Raw genomic sequence first — 17,738 nt, forward strand, 5'->3', positions numbered from 1 at the left:
GAATTCCACTCTGTTGCCAGTAGCATTGGAAAGAAGATTCACTGTGTACAAAGTCAAAACTGCTTCAGTGGTAATAGATACATCTGGTACCAAAAGTAATGAAAAAAGTGATGAAGAAGATACTGGTGATACTAATCAGACTTACTAAGCACTCTCTGTGTACCCAGCATGTGCAAAATGTTTTACGTACATTAACACTACTCCTCCCCAAACAATCAAGGTAGACATTTTAAACCATCCCTATACTAATAGAGGATGAGTTGCTTGCCCCTTATCACTCACTGGGTGTATGGTGGAGCTGGGACTCAAATCTAGGTGTATTTTATTCCAAAGCCCAATCATTTTTCATCCACTAGAGCCCTAAAGGCTGAGGACAAAAAGCAAACACAACAACGAGAAGAACACACATTTTATCTCATGATATGTGCTTAAACTCACACCTCTGATAGGGTACAAATGTAATCTGTATTAACCAGGGCAAAGTTCAGTGCAATGTAAAGGCATCTCGTTTGCTTAGTGCTTCATCCCGTTTGAGAATACAGCTATGTAGGCTTATGCAATTATTTTCTTCCTTAATGAATTAATGACTTTCTCACGATTTGATCTTAAAACTCAAACCATCTCCCTCACCAAGCCTGTTTATTTTGGAAACCTAAGAGCTCATTTTCAGGCTTTCACCCCCAGCTGTTGCCCAGGGTCCTCAGTGATAGTTTCCTGAGTGAGGGGTATTTACTTCAAGGTGAGACAAACTGTTGAAACCCCATGGCCTCCTTAGCACAGGGATTGGAAACCTCTTCACAATCACCACAAATTTATATTTGCTCTTGGAAAATTGCTTCGGGAAATGATGTGGATCAGAAAAGTAAATTTTCTGTCAAGATAAACTTTAGTAGTGAGCAAAGCAAAATTCGGAAAAGAGAAAAGATCCCTAGGTGTTCTATCTCATTTTTATTAACATTCTTTAATATTTACCACAGTCATACTCCGTGAGCCAAACTGTCAGTGGAAGCATTGAACTACAGAGAAGATTCAGGAATTTATCTAGAGAGGATACCTTCAGTCTCATTTTACAAACAGAAGGTGTGGATAACAGATGTGCTTCAAAGAGCTCGCAGTTTTTAAAAGAATTAAGGTGAAAAATAAAATCCCTAAAACCCCACCACACAGATACCAAGAATCTACTGCTTCTGGACCGGCCCAGACTTTTCAGTGTGTTTCCAGAAACTGCTGTTTTGCAGTCTGCACAGACGGTGGAGTGCTTGGACTAGCAAGGGAGGGTAGGAAGCTTGGCAGGACACCAGCTCAGAGCACGATTCTTCTTTTCTTTTTCCGAAGAGCTGAGCCTGGTAAAAAATCAAAACACAAACAGACCCTTTCCCTCTTCCCCATCTGCTTTCATCCCAGTTCTTTGGGGTTGGTAGCCCCGGGTAAACCAGTGGAACCCAGCAGGCTGCAGGCTGCTGAATCTGTTGCTGGATTTTGCTACAGTTCAAGGCTGCTTGGCTGTGGTACCCAGGGATGCTGAGTCTCACCCGCCGACAGATACGGGACCACAGCCAGAGCCTGTGCATGAACACTCAGAACAGCAGCACATACACTTTTGAGTTTGATGGTGGTGATATGAAGCAATAAGTGATTATAATTGAGCCAGAGTGGACTTCTGTTCCCCCTTCTTCCTGAAATTTCAATTTAAATTCTTAGGAGATCTAGCAGGTCTGGGGAGAGCTGTGAACAGAGAAGGAGGACTGGGGACAGGCTCTGTTAACAGAACTGGAAAGAATCATTATATTGGGAGAAAACTAAAGGCAATCACCTGTGGCAAGTCTTGAAGCACCTGGCTGAAGGGAGCTTGGTTACCTCTTTAAATATTCCAGCTGACTTTGCCTAATAGACATGGTGCTCTCTTTCTTCCCACTTACTGTAGTTGCTAAACCCCATCTTTTCCCTCCATGGAGATAGTTTTTATATTACTAATATTTAATATTCTCTTTAAATTAACCTCTTACAGCTACTTCTTAGAATCCATTTCTAGAAACCAATTGTTCCTAATGCCTTTCAATGCTCCTCTAGTCTGTTTGTATAAATACAACGTGTAACTATACATTGGTGACACAGGCTGGGAACTACTACTACTTGAGAACTTACTGTCAGCTAGCACTGTGGTTGACTCAGTATACGTGATCCCTGATAATCTTCCCAAGAACCTGCAAGGCAGCCATTGGTGTATCCACTTTAGAGATGTGAAGGCCACAGTTCTTAAAGCTCAAATGATGACCTGCCCAAAGGCCATTAGACTCAAGTGGGTCAGACTCTGCTCCACGTTGAGGGGCAAAGCCAAGTGAAAGAAGTGCTTCTCTTAAGAAGCAAACAGTCTAGTTGTTGCTTCCCTGCTACATATGCTCTCTCTCGAGAGGATTCATGAGGGACTTAATTCAGAGCAGTGACTAATAGCAGGAATTCCACTCCCCGTGTAGGGGAGTTTGAAGCATGTGGCCCTCTAAAGTCACACTGTGGGTGGCCACCCATATGTCACCACCCTCCTCCATCCACTGCTGTAAGTCTTCGCATGATACTACGTAGCTACTAAAGTTGTCACTTACATTCTCTCGTTTGATCCTTACCAGATCCTTGTGAGACAGGCTGAGCAGAGATTAGTTTCTGAATTTTATACACAAGGGTATTGAAGTCCACAGAGGAGGTGATATATCTAAGTCAGTAAGTGACAGAGCCAGGGCCAGGGCTCAGTCAATTAATTCCATCCCAACGGTTTTTTTTTCTAACACATCATGAAACTTCCAAGTAAAAACAGCTCTGGGAGATGCTGAGTGCAGGAGGGACTGATAAGACCAAATTCCCCAAATGAAACTTTGGCTGTTCAAATAACCTCTGAATTCCAGGTTTCAATATCAAAGAACCCAGACCTCCTTTGACCTTCTCAAAATCTCAATTGGTGACCTGCCATGATACTTTAATTTTTTGTGATTTTGTCTCTTCCCCATGTTAATCACTATCTCAGCATTTCTCAAACTTCTTTTTTCATTATCTCCCTCCAAGAGATTTTTTGGACCTTTGTTCCCAATTGTCCCCTCACTTTGAAATTTTAATACCACAGATATATTGTGTATCTGTTTATATACTGTCTACCATATGTATATGTGTACTTTATACATAAAACTAGTAAGATTTTTTTTCATCCCCTTAAGAGCCAATTTTTACTCCTTGGGTTCAGTATTACCCCTGTTGAGAATGCATACCATAGCTCAAAACTATGAATTCAGTAAAAAAAAAAAAAAAAAAAAAATTAAAAGAAGGAGGAGGAAAGAAGAAAGAAAGGCAGGAAGGGAGAGAAGAGAGAAAACAAACAACAAACAATAAAACAAGTTGGCAAAGACACAAAACACTAAACTGAAAGTGGTCCTCAATTTCCCAATAGTTACAGCTTTTCCTGGTAGTATAGAGGCATGTGTGGGGGTTTCATTGTGGCCAAAGTCTTTCCAATATGCCCGTCCAAATCTGGTGCGGAGCATTCTTTAGTCATTCTGTGAGCAAATTACAAGGAACAGGCTGGGACTTGGAACAGACTTACCTTTCAGGAACTAATTCCCTTGGAGCAAAATAGAACATTTCCTCTGACCAAACATAATCTCTGTTTGTGGTGTTGGATAGGTCCCTAAGGAGGAGTGGAAGCTTCCCTTGGGGCACGTCTAATGAATTCATAACTTTACCTATTGATAAGCAACAGCAGTGGAGAATGTATTGGAAATCACCCCTGCTTTCCTCCACACCCTGCCTACCACATCAGAGAACTAGAAAAACTGCCCCAAATTACTACTACAGATGAGAAAGGAAAAGCCAGGCAGGTGGCACTGACTTGCCCAAAGGCCAGCAGCCAAGTGACAAAACTGGAACTTGGACTCTGCCTCATAACACATGAGCTCCTCTCCCAGAAGAGCGTCCACCTCAGACGTGTTCTCCTTTTGTTACACTTGCTTGAGCAGCATCAAACTGTGGCTGTTAGTACACAGAGAAAAAAACATCTTTAAATAAACACCAGCAAGTCTGTTACAGCTGAAGATGTATACTTAGTGTCTCGGGGGCCAGTATGATTTAATATTGCTGATATTAAGTAAAAGTTTGGGAGCTGGGTAATAATTGCAAGCTGTGTAGTCTCTTTCCACCTTCAGGAATTGACTACAGAGAACAAAGAGCTCCGATGTGAAAGTGAGTTTTGCTGTGTTGCCAAAGACCCACACAAACGATGCTTCCTTGAGCTGGCCGCCAGGCTTTGGTATGTGTGAAGGTAGAAGGAGGGGCCACAGCTGCATGGGTACATAGATGTCAGACACACAAGCATATTCCAGTGATGGGCTACATTCACCAGGACTGTCTGATCTCAGTGGCAAAGCCAAGTCAATTAAGAACCAGAAAAAAGTCAAACGTGGGTATCAAGGCTAAGGCCTGAGCCACATGCAAAGCTATAAAGGAAGAAACGTGTCTCTCTACCCTCAGACTTCACACTCTGCCTCCTTAACTTCTCCTTCCAGACCCGGTGCTTTCAGGATCTCAGATGTTTGGATAGTACCCTATCACAGAAGAAAATGGGGGTAGCATGGCTTTGCAGCCCAGTTGGACTCAGCACCCCTGCTGGCTGTGTGACCTTGTTTTATTTATCTTTCATTATCTTTTATTAAAGCAAACCAAAACCCCACTTATCTAGCACCTACCATGTACCAGGCACCCACTTTACAAAGAATATCTCATTTAATTCTCAATAATAACTTATTTAATTCTCCTAATAACCCTATCTCCATCTTATAGATGAAGGAATTGAGTATCAGAAAGGTTAAGTAACTTGCCAAAGTCACTCAGCCAGAAGTGAACCCAAGCACTGTGTCTCCAGAATCAATGTTTGACCCCCTCCTCACCACTAAGGTAAATGACCTTGGGCAAGTCATTGAACCTCTCTAAACCTTAGTTTACCTATCTGTAAAATGAGAATATTAATATTCCTTTGGACAAGGAGGGATAAAGGTTTGTTGCAGGGTTTAAATGAGAAAATGTTAAGGATTTAGTAGGTTGCCAGGCACCTTGTAAATACACTCTATAATAAACACGCCCATTGCAGGGCGGGGGTGGTGGTGTTTGCCTTTTGTAAATGGATCAGGTTGAAGTGGAGGCCTCTCCTCCACACACCCATGATGAGTCTGGTGGACCTAGACTCTTACCACAGTCTTCTTGTTAATGCCTCACCTTCAAGTTAAATTGGTCTACTGTTCACTCAACAAACATTTACTTAATCCCTGAACAAGAAATGTTGTGTCACTTTGATTGAATGAGTTGACCAATTCAATGAGAACTAAAAAACCTGAGTGATGTGTTAGCTTTAGTTGCAGTTCAGTGATAACATGATTCCTTCTCTTCTTCCTTACAGTATGTTTGTTCTTTTCTCTTTGCACCTTTATGATTTTTTAAATAGTGTGCAAAAATGGATAAATAAGAGAAACTGATATAAAAATGACCTGGACAGAAAGCAAAAGAGTGAGGCTGAATTCCAAAAAGGACCATTATTTTAAAATAAAACCCATGCACGCACACACAGACACAGTTGCAGGGAAATATAGATTTCACAGCAAATGCAATCACTATGGAGCAGACAGTGAGACAAAATCACGGAGTGTGTGGTTGTCCTGCAGCTGAGGGACAAATGACAGGATTGCCTTGGCCAGCCAAAGACAGATTGTTGCATTATTCCATTAATTGTGTGTAGCTTGGCTTTTGCAGACCTTTCTGTGACAGACTAATCCAGCTCTCACTTGCCACTGACTGAGCTATCTCACTTTTATCCAAGTCTGCCTAGAATATCTCTGAGATAGAGGTCCCTGCCACACATAGTTTGCAATATTGAGAACTCTTAATTGAACATAAACATACTGATGGTGAACATCTAGTAATACATGATTTCTAAAGAGGACATTGGTTTAAGGAGATAAAATATGCTGGAAGATTCAGTCTTTATCCTGGCTTTATTTTAAGTCCCATAAACTGTTGACAGATCTGGGCTTACATATGAGCAATTGCCTGTGTTGTTTCATCTGAGAGGAACAAGGATGGATCTCCTGTCCAAATATACATCACCCAGGTGTTTCAGTACCTGCAATTCTAGCATTAGAACGATTTCCTTAGGTTACTCCCCCAAAAGATCTTTTTTAAACTGCAAGAATTTCTGGGCAAAATAGGTATCAAGATCCATCCATCCATTTTCTACTAGCATTTAGTTTTCACATCCTTTAAAGAGTTGCTGGTAAAGGAGTTGATGGCAGTAGGCTGGATGGAAAGGGAACATTGTGATGTTTGCTATTTGGAAAGCGTTGGCATCTATTTGGAAGTCTCTGGGACATGATGGAGGCTCCTGTGGAAATGAGAAGAGTGTCAGGCTTGGGAGGGGGTTTGAGGGGGGCACCAAAGGGGCAGTAGTGAGACTGCAATGCCAAATTTTGTCATTGCCAGGCTCTGGCTGGTGAGGGAGAAGGTATAGGAGCATGAGTGCAATGTGTGCTCCAGGACTCCTGCTGGAAGACTTACTGAGGTTTGTATTTTGAGCAAGGCCAGCCATGCCTCATCACAACCAATCAGAGAAGGAAAGGGAAATGACGGAGGAGGACACAGCATTTAGAAGACGCAGTTCCAGGTGCTCGGCCTTGACCTTCAGCAAGCTACTTAACCTCTTCTGATCTGAGTCTTCTTGTCTAAAAGATGGGACAAGTTTGTGTCTGCCTTTTGTGATTGTTGGGAGAATTAAAGTAAATAAAATAATTGTAAAGAATACTTAGTAAACTATAGAGCACTTAGAAACAAATGACAAGCCCATGTATGCTTGTACATCTTTCCCACAAAATCAGCCCCACCAGGAGGAGTCAGTGAGGCTGGGGTCTCCTCACTTAATGCTGACCCCCATCCACCAGCCCACCATGCTTTCTTAAAGAGCTGTAGTCTGACCTGTGGATCTTACAGATTGCTGAGCTACAAGTGTGGCGATACTTGTGACCCTCTAGCTCAGTGTTTCCCAACTTTGACTGAACTTTAAAATCACCTGGGAAGTTTTAAAACATATCCTCACCAAAGCCACACTCCAGCTCAATTAAATCCACATCTCTGTGGGAGGGACCCAGACATCAATATTTGTTAAAGTTCCCAAGTGCTTTCAATGTACAGCTAGGGTGGAGAAGCATTTTCCTAGCTGAGCAAAAGAAAGAAGGATGCAGCTAGAAAATTATTTTCTTTCTCATAAAGCAGGGAGAAAAATGGCTTCCCAACATGACATTGATAAGAAGCCAATAGCCAACCTGGTAGATCAGAGTCAGGAAAGAAACGATTAAAAAGGGCTGTGGAGTAGAGTTGGTGTATCACAGCCACTTCCGATGATTATTCGATCTATATAAAGCACACATCTTGAAACTCTCTCCCCTCTTGCTCTCTTTTTTTCCTCTCTCTTCCCCTCTCCCCCCACCTTCCAACCTTGGCTTTTACTTTTCCCATCTCTCCCTTTCTCTATCCCTCCCCCTTGCTCTCATTTTACTAAAGGGCTCTGAACCCCTAGTTTGCACTGTAGCCACTTACTCAGATCTAGTAAGTTACTTCAGGAGTCCTGTGCAAAGGTTTGCCTGTACTTCTACCCTGCCCTCCCCCCTCCACCGCAGTAGCTTCTTCAGCCTTTTTACTGGTCCTGCTTCATGACAGATCCCTGTGTCTCCCCATCTCACGTGTGGGTGAGTGTGAGTGTGTGTGTCCTCTCTAGGGTTTCCTTTCATCTTCCTGCACATTCTAGAAACCCCATTTTCCACCCACACTTGCCCGTGCTTTCTCATCTGTTTCCCAGCATACCCACATCCCTCTCTGAAGCCCTGGTCTCTTGGTGATATTTTATCTACCTTTACACGTTCACATGCAGTCAAGCCTGATGAATCAGAATATTTGGGGAATGGGAATTCAGGGGAATTTTAATTTTCTGGTTAAGTGGCACTAGCTTGAAACCACTTTTGTTTTATTGTTGGGGAAAATGATGAAATAGAAGCCCAGAACCCAAAGGGTCCTTAGGGAATACCTCGATGAACCCTCCCAAAGACAAAGAGAGAGAGTCTGTCTGCAGTTAAGATGACTACCAGTTGGACCCAAGGCCTGTGAGTACCAGCACCAGGTCTAAAGACCATCTCTCCTGACTTCAAGACCGGGGTTCTTTCAGAGCACTCTCTCGACATAGCCTGCAGAATTGTTGGTTAACCAGGACCAATCCAAAGTAAGTTGCATTTTTGAAGTGAACTCTCTAGTTCTCTCCTAATGTCATAGGCCCATAAACTTCGCTCATCAATGTGGTCTGCTTGGCCCCAAATGCCTTTCAGTTTGCAATGCCTACATCTCTAGACCATCCTGTTTCTAAGGTCTGAAATCTTGGCCCTGATTAATATGTCCACCACTCACTAGACTAAGCAGATTGATTTTTATTTTTATTTTTTGGCTGCACCACATGGTATATGGGATCTTAGTTCCCCAACCAGGGATCAAACCCGCGTTCCCTGCATTGGAAGTGCAGAGTCTTAACCATTGGACCTCCAGGGAAGTCCCAGCACATTGATTTTTAAAATGAAAGCCCATTCCCACCTTGGAGACATTCCAGGCTTGGTTGGAGAAGGGGAAAAGCCCAGACATCAGAACACCTACTGAAAGGAATAACAAGTTTCTCATTTTCCTTCTTGTTAATTAAATATCCACTGTTAACTCGATTTTTTTTTCTGTCTCCTAAATGAGGTATTGCCAGAGAAAAAGTGGGTCAATGGAGGGCTCTGACAGGTTTTGTCCCAGTTAATTTAAGTTTTGCCATATGTTCTTTGAGAAGCATGTGCTAGCTACAGGTCCTCGCGCTGATTAGCAACCAACCTGAGGGGTTTTCATTTAGACTTCCAATTCTCTTGCAAAAGAGGAAGATTAGAAGGCAACAGAGCTGGGTGAATGACTCCAAGCAGAGCTGGAACGCAGCTTGTTGGTGTCAATGGCCTCATTACTCTATACCAGGGAGCAGAGTTTCTGAAACTCGGCACCCTTGACATTTTGGGGTAAATGATTCTTTGTTGAGGGGTCCTTCCTGTACATTGTAGGGTGTTCAGCAGGATCCATGACCTCTACTCACTGGATGCTGGTAGCATCCCACCCCCAAGCATGAAAATCACAAATGTTTCTGGACGTTACATTGATTGGGTGGCAGATTTGCCCCTGGTTGAGACCCACCACCATAGAGACATAGCCCATTTAATGACCAAGAGGGGTCATTAAATAAATCATCAACAGTAATATATGAATACCTGGAAGACCGTAGTCTCTCTGAGTCCAAAATCCTCTGGTTGGTGGTTGGACTGGATGATTAACTGAACTTTGAGCTCCTGGAAGCCTGTGAGAGGTCTCCTCTGTTGGCAGAGTCCTGCATGACCCGATTACCAGAGGCCAGAGCAAACAAAGTCATGATGAAAATTCCTGGATTCAAGCATTGCACCCATGTCATCCACCAAGAATATGGTGAGCATGTACCCTTAGCCCAGGCTAGTCCTAGGGTCTTTGCTGGTTAGAGGAGTGGAGGAGGCAGCCATTCAAGGAAATTAGAAACAGGGTATAGTTAAAAGGACACCAGACTGAATGCCCTGCGCTTCCAATTACTAGCTGTACAAAAACACTTAACCTCTCTAAGCCTCAGGTTCCTCATGTAAAGATAAGATCTAGATAAAGGCTCTCATACCAAGTAACCATTCAATAAATGTATTTCCTCCATCTCATTTACAACTCTGACTAAGCCTTAAGGACGTAATAGGCAGGCTTTTGCTTTGAGCAAAAAAATGTAAACTGTGTCCAGCTGAGGAAGGCCAGGAGATGGGGCCCAGTCACAGGAGGAAGAATTTTGCCTGCAGCATCCCTGGAAAAAAATTTGAGTAGAGCAATATTTAATGGAGAAATGTTTTGTAACCCTGAGGTGGAGCTCATTAGTTAGGTGCATGCTCTCTAAAGAATGCTTTGCTGGCTCTTACCACTAGGTAGCAGGCATACACCCTTCTAGGGAATGAGGAGCTCAGAAGATCCCCAGCCTGCAGAGCCTCTACCACTCATCAACTAATGCCTGAAAATACCATCAGCCACCTCAGTCCTTTACACCTTGTGAATGATTTTATCAGATCCTTTTGTGAGTAAAAGTTTGATCATGGAAGAAGAAAGCAGGAGGATAATTAATGCTGGAGGGACTAGTTATATAATATGATCATGTGTATGTTGTTATACATGTGGTTATATATATATACATACATACATGACAATGTAGTATGTGTGTGACTATTATGTGTCATGCTAGGTCATTTACATATATGTATGTATGTGTATATCCCTAAACTTCTCCCAAAATATATTTCAGGAGCCTAATAGTCATATTCCAATTAACTCCTTGCTATTTGACATTCCATCCATGGCAAGCCCAAATCAACCAACATAACCACCTATCTAAAGGATATAATTGATGTTTATTTTTTGACTACCCTGAAACACTATAATACCCATTCTCCAAAGCATATAAATTTTGGCCTCTTGATAATGTTCTCTGTTAGAAGGGTATCTGATGCCTTTCATGATCCCAGCATGTGTGATCCTCCAGTGCTCCCTTCTACATGGCTGCACCAGACAGAATAGGTGCCGAACTTGCTGACAAGTCGATTAATATAACCCAGCAACACAGGAGACCCCTAAGCCCTCCAGTGATCTGTGTGCAGTTGCTCAGGAAACTTGAGAGAAATAACAGGTAGTGTTTGCCCCTCTAATGACTTACACGTACTCATAAACGTGTTGTTGATGCTAAGTCATACCGAATGTCTCCTTCCTGAAGGCAGGGGAAAAAAGGTAAGGCACTCTTAGACTTTGAAGAGCTTGAGAGAATATTAAAAATGAATTTTAAAAGTTTCCTTTTACTGGAATAACCTTTTCTTTATGATGGCAACTTTGCAGTCTTGAGAGCCTGGGCTGGGTGGTGGTCTCAAATATCAGGGCTGGAGTCTAAGCCCCAGGGGCTGCTTTTCCTCAGAGTGAAGGCCAAAGGATGGGTTTCATTTAAGCTGCTCACTCTGGTACCACCTAAAAAAACAACTGTTGGGACTAAGACTGGTCTGAGAGTGTCATTTGTCATTTGAAAGGACCTTTTTTTTTCTATATAAATATTTGAAAAACCTCTATACTAGGGCTGAACTTTAATCAACTGGGAAGGTACTGTAAATGGAGGGTTAATCCATCACAATGCCCAGGAAGAGACAATGCCCAGGTCTTAAATTCTTTCCAGACAGCACAGGACAAGGAGATTAGCACTTTCCGTGGGAAGAACAACAACAAAAAAGGTGCTACACCTTTAAAAATCAGATTGTCTTTTAAATGCTCAGTAGTTTCCTTAGAGGGGGTCAGACAGAGCAAGTTTCTTGAAGCTTAAAGATCAATTAATTTAAGAAAGAAAAGATTTCAAGTGTCATAAAACCTTAGTTAAATCTACCAATTTCCCTCTTTCTTGCCTTCCCCCACCCCCTGCCATTCTCCAAAGCAAGAGGCGCAGGAGCATGAAATGATGTGAGCTAAATTTCTCTGTTTGTGTAGGAAACATATTTCCTTGCCTATAAGGCACACAACACAGAGACAATCTCACACACACACACACACACACGCACACAAACAAATGAAGAACACAGTTTTCATGACCATCATTTGTTCGCCAGGTCTCAGGTTACAGAGTGCTGTTTACAATAGTATTTCATTAGATTTACGTGGACTTCAGATCTTCTACATATGTGGTGTTTAGTCATATGGTGGGTAGGGGTGGCAGCAGCAGATAACAAAGCAGGCTTATTCTCTAGCTTTTTTTCATGGCCACATTTACAAAAGAAGAATGAAGAGGGAAAAAGTCTTAGAGATAGGGGAGAAATTCTCCAGTTTCCAATATCCATATTTCTAGGGGGCAGGGTGGATCTGTGCTTCTGATGTTTGCCAATAAGGCTTTGCTTCTGGAAGCTTTCCCTGTAAGCACACCAACACTGTCCTTAATGCACCAAGTCAGAGCAGCTTTTGGCACTGGATTTCAGGAACCTTCCTAGGAGCACATCAAATCCATGGAATCCAAGGATTGAATTGAATCCTTCAGTTGCACAGTTGGAGGATTTTTTTTTTCCAGAAAACGTCTGTTGTCTCCTAGAGGAGGTCTCTTTATTGAGGTTTCATTATAGATGTTCCTGAAACCCCTGCCCTCCAAGTGAGATGCTGTTTACAATGGCATTCCCAAATGAGCATTCTTAGACTAAATCCAGAACTCCCTCCTCAAAGTTATCAAAGCGTCTCTCTTCTAGAACATTACTAGTTTAAATGGGTGTTGCGTGCATGGTATGTGTCATAAAGTCATGTTTTAATTATAAACAAAATAAGATGAAGTTTCCTGGTCAGAGAAAATGAGATTATGGGGAGTGTGTGTGTGCGCACGCGCAAGCGCGCCCACGCGCGTGTGCCTGTGTAAGAAGCTCTCTACCAAGGCTTAACATCTTAGAGACATTTGCAAAATATTTCTCTTGAAAGAACCTCTTAGAAGCAGTATTTTTAGGCATATTGGGTTCTCCATCGGTAGAAGAGAAATCTACTACCAACCCTCAGATTAAGTAAACCTCCTGGTGATGCCATTCTGCATTTCAAACAGCTGATTGTGCCTTTTTAGGTAGGTGGCCAGAGGCATTTGCATTTTGGGAGAGGGTGGCGTATGTTTTCTCCCCCTATCCCTCTTCCTGCTAGTCAGACTTGGCTCTCTCTCTCTCCCAAAAGAAAAGGAAAAAAGAACGATGCCAGTCTGTAAGATCATTCAGAGGGCTGAGCACATGAGTTTGAGAAAAACTTCTGGACATGGACAACATTAGCTCACCAGCTGTCACTCATAACAGTTTATTTCAATCACACATTTGCTTAAATTGCTAGCTAGTGAAAGACCCCTCCCATCCATCACACATACTCCTCCCCTGTCCCTTCCCCACACCGCCACTTGCTACCACTCTTGAATTTAGTTCAATAAACAACCCACATCTCTGTGGACCTGGAAACCTATGAAGGTTGGGAAGGGGAAATCACTGACCCCAACACAGAAAAAAACTAAGACAACACAGGAAAGCAGGCATCACACAACAGGGCAATCTGAAGAGAGGCAGCTTTTCTGTCCCTGGGTTAACAAATTATTCCTATTTCAGGAACATTGGAACATAGGATCAAAAGCTCATTTGCCCCATCCCACCGCACCCCCATCACTTCTGTATCCCATCCGCCCCTAAAGTCTCCTGCTACAGGCAGCACCCAGGGAGGCGTTCAGCCCAGGGTAGGATTTTCCCACTGCTCCCCACAGCAACTAGGAGTATGCTGTCACTGCTGAGAGCCTCAGCTTGCTGCAGTCTTACCACTATGCTCCAGAAAGCACAGCTTTCATCACAGAACATTTGTATTCTGCCTTATTTCCCTGAGTCAGACCAGAGAGCAGGAGATGAGGGTCTTTCACTTGAGAGAGTATGGAAAAGGGAACAAATGCTACTACGTCTGGTGAATCAAAGGCATAGGAGAATAGTGAACCAGTGGCATTTGGGGGTGAGATTTTGAATCGATTTGAAAGATGCTTGTATTAAGTGCAAAAATGTTTCCTGTTCATAAGAAAAACTGTGTGGCACTGCCTTTTAAAAAGCATTTGCCATGATCTCTGCCTTAAAGGCTGAGCAAGGATGCTCAGTCCTCAGTCCGCCTTTCAACTGCTTTAAAGTGGCTAGATTGCACTGCACCCCCCACCCCCAGATATAATATAAAGGGTCTTGCTTTTTTCAGTCCTGAATCATGAGGGGTGCATCTACCTGATAAGCTCCGTTTGTCCTTCTTAATGTTTCAAAATGAGCCTGGCTACTTTGCTCCTGAATTTCTGGATTTTCCCTCTGGCCACTAGATCACCCCTCCACACACTCACACACGCACACACACACACACACGGGGGGAGGGAGGAAATTCTAACTGTTGCTTCTCTCTTAACCAGGTAACAATTCATTTAGGTTACACCAGTCTGTAAAAACTGTAAATGCTATTTTATTTTAAACATTTTAAGTTTACAAAAAAAAAATCAATGATTGGTACCTTTTTACACTCTCAGATTCCTGAATATGGACAGATCTTGAAAGGGAGGAAGGAGTTCTCATATGAAATTTAAGATAGACTGTCCTGAAGGTTGTGGAGTGGGGTTTTGTTGTGTTTTATCTCGTTTTTGTTTTTAAGACACAATAAAGCTAAAATGTCAAGTCTCTGGGAGAGATCCCCTTGCAGTTTCAGTCAAGGAGCATATCAGAGCACAGACAGGAGACCCCAGCCTGGTGCTCGCCGGCCCGCCCCGGCTGTCCAGGCATATTTGGTAGCGCACGGGTTGGGAGCCACTGGGACAATCACACCTCGCATTCCCTGGCGGGCTGCTGGTGGCAGGTACACGAGCCATACTCGTTGATGATGACCAGGGCTCCCTCAATGTGGTTCGGTTTGTAATCAACGTAGTATTCCTGGGCCGACATGGCAGCCATCTGATGCATGGTCTGTTTCTGCTTTTGCTTCCTGCGCTGCGTCACAAAGCACTGTCTGAGCTGCCTGAGACTGGCTGGGAAGCACTTCCAAGAGACATAGAGCACCAGGACCACGATGAGGAAGGAGAAAATGAGGGCCATGGTGCCGGTGACCACCTTGTGAATCTGCACAGCGTTCTCGGCGTGTTCGCCGCCGGGGAGGGCCACGGTAGCCAGCTCAGGCGTGCTGTCGGGCTGTCCCTCCCTGCCGTCAGCGAGAGTGGTGGCCGGGCCGGCGGGGGATCCCAGGTCGCTGTGGTTGGTGACGGCGGAGAGCAGGTGGCCGCTGGTGGGCTCGGCCCCCTCCTCGCACAGGTGGAAAGCGTACACGGCGTCCAGGACGTCCTCGCCCTGTGCGTACTCGGGGCTGGCGCACTGCAAGTTGCCATCGTAGCGCCCCTGGAAGTTGCTGAGCCACGAGGCCAGGGCGCACACGTTGCGCCCACAGTCCCAGAGGTTCCCGGCCAGGGTGACGCTCGTCAGCGACTTCCAGGAGTTGAGGATACGGGGCTCGATGTAGGTGAGACGGTTGGAGTCCAGCTGCAGGGACTGGAGGTGTGGCACGGTCTCGAACACATGGGGCTCCATGTACTCGATCTCGTTGCCCGACAGGTCCATTTTCTCCAGGTTCCATACCCAGTCCAGAGAGCTGACCACAATGGCCACCTTGTTCCTCCTCAGGCAGAGCGAGTGCAGGGAGATGAGGCGGGGGAAGTGGGCGAAGTTCACCTTGACCAAGTCGTTGTGCTCCAGGTGCAGCTCGGTGAGCTTGAACAAGCCGGCGAAAGAGTTGCGCGCCAGGCTCTTGAGCTGATTGTATCCGATGTCGAGAAACTTGAGGCTGCGGCAGTCCTGGAAGATGCGCACGGGCACGAACTGGATGGCGTTGGCCCGCATGTGCAGCGTGGTGAGCTTCCGCAGCCCGTGGAAGAGATCGGGCGCGAGCGCCTGCAGCTTGTTGTACGAGAGGTCCACGCTGCGCAGGTTGGGCATGGGCCGGAAGGTGGTGTTGGCCAGTTGGGTGATCTGGTTGGAACTCAGTGTGAGTTCCTTAACTCGGCGCAGTTTCTGAAAGGCGTCCCCCTGCACCGAGCAGATGTGATTGTGATCCAGATAGAGCCACGTGAGCTGCATTAACCCCGTGAACTGGCCGGCGCGCAGCTCCGAGAGGCTGTTGTAGCGCAGGGACAAGCCCAGCAGGCCGGACAGGTTGTGGGGCGCCTCGGTGAGGTTGAGCGCCTCGCAGTACAGCAGCCGTCCCTCGCACCGGCACAGCTGCGGGCACCCGCTGGGGGCGGCGGGCAGCATCTGAAAGCAGGCCCCCAGCAAACACAAGACCACCCCCGAGGGCCTCCGCAGCAGCCAGTATAGACAGAGACCGAGCAGCAGGAAATCCATTAGCGAGAATCTTTCCAGAGAGGCTGGAGAATGTCCATTGGAAGCGCTCGGTCAGAAATCTACATCATATTTTATTCCGAGGGAGGGGGAGCGGGGGAGGGGGAGAAAAGGGCAAAAATCAAATAAATACATTGAACTAAAGCAGGACCCCCCCTCCCCGAAGCCACACGTTCACCTCTAAGCATGCAGAAAGCTGGGCAGCATAGAAAGTTCACAGCCACGTAAAGATCAAAGAGATGGTGATTTGGTCCATGTTAGATGCTGCAGCAAAGAAAAGGGAGGAAAAAAAAAAATCTTCGGGAAAGAATTTAATTAAAAAGTGTCTTACCCACCCTTTTCCAGAGAGTGACAACCTCCATTCAGCTGCTGCCTTTGTGTGCAGGCTAATTATATGCAGGGCGAGAGAAGACCCCTCTGTGTTTCCGAGGCAGCCCCGGTCCGCGGCCGGCGGATCTGGCAGGCGCACAATGTCTCACTTTGCTGCTCCGCTCGGGGCTGCAAGGGCGGCCGGCGAGGCGGGGAGGCGACTTCTAGGACCCGCAAGTTTCCCAACTGCGTGAGGGAGCCGGGGCTTCGCCTTCCTGCCGCTGTCCTTTCCCTCTGCAGTTCGGACTGTGACGTTGTGGGGGAAAAAAAAAAAAACACCTCCAAACTCGGGGCTCGCGACTCCCCAGGATTTGACAGTCTGGTTAATGTCCGTCATTGGAAAGGACCGCTGACCGGCGCCCCCTTTTGCTCCGCGGAGACCGCCTGCCATTCGCGCCCGCGGCGGCTGCGGAGAGCGGGCTCGCTCATGCTTTGCGGGCGGCGGGCGACTCGGGCGGCGGCGCTGGGAGCGGGGAGCGGGGAGCGGCGCCCGGCGCCCGGGCTCCTTCCCTCCGCCAGGCAGTGTGAGGCGCGAGCTTGCACCGGCACCTACTGCTCACTGCGTGTCGTAAGCTTCTCACGATTGTGCGTCTTCCCGGAGCACCTCAGACATGAGCAGATTGAAAAGGGGTGGGCAGAAAACCAACATTCCCCCGAACCACTAAAGTCATATATGTGCTTTGATGAAATGGAAATAACTTTCAGCTTTTGGGTCCATATTTCCAAAAAGAAAAAAAAAAAAAAAAAGGAGGGGAGGATGGAGGTTTGGAAAAGCATCATCAACGACAAGATATTTCCAAGTGGGAGACTGAAATATTCGGTTCCGCCCTCCCCTTCCCTTTGGGGAACGTTCCCCCCTCCCCCTTTAAAGCTGTCTACGTGTAAGAGATACGTAGGAATCTGTAGAGAAATCAACATTTGGTCCTTTGCTTTAGAAAAGCAACTTGAGAGAAGCTAGAGGAAAGCAGTGATTGTGGGGACTTGGCTGAGATTTTTCTTTTTTCCCTTGCGGGCACTGGAGTTCTGCAGTCAGCCAGCCCTTTTAGGTGGTGGATGGGGGAATGCTTTCCAAACTCAGCGGATTTGGAAAGCCATCCTGGTCCCGGCGGTAGGAGACCTAGAGTGGCAGAAACCTATGTCTGTGTACAGGGAGTTTTTCTTGCTCGAGATCCCGCAGGGGCTTCACCAGTCTCCGTAGGTGTCTGTGGGGTCCCGGGTGGATTAAAGAAAGATTCTAATGTCTGACACCGGGAGGGCTGACCCTGACGTGTTGCTCATGGTGATTACAGAACCCTGCAG

General features: G+C 45.6%; 2 protein-coding genes across 4 annotated transcripts in view; one reads left to right on the plus strand and one right to left on the minus strand.

Annotated features, from left to right (window-relative positions):
• The window catches only part of CTNNA2 (catenin alpha 2), a gene marked incomplete at its 5' end in the record, with an annotated part of 1,045,541 nt that overhangs the window by 673,963 nt on the left and 353,840 nt on the right, over positions 1-17,738 (plus strand). The window lies entirely within an intron of this gene.
• Positions 14,505-16,432, minus strand: LRRTM1 (leucine rich repeat transmembrane neuronal 1; the record flags this gene model as incomplete). The annotated part of the gene is made up of 2 exons (XM_081254091.1): positions 14,505-16,096; positions 16,402-16,432. 2 exons carry the CDS (start codon positions 16,430-16,432, stop codon positions 14,505-14,507), a joined length of 1,623 nt encoding a protein of 540 aa, XP_081110217.1.

This window comes from Mesoplodon bidens (genome assembly GCF_964165515.1).
Source record: "Mesoplodon bidens genome assembly, chromosome: 14".
Taxonomy (NCBI): Eukaryota; Metazoa; Chordata; class Mammalia; order Artiodactyla; family Ziphiidae; genus Mesoplodon; species Mesoplodon bidens.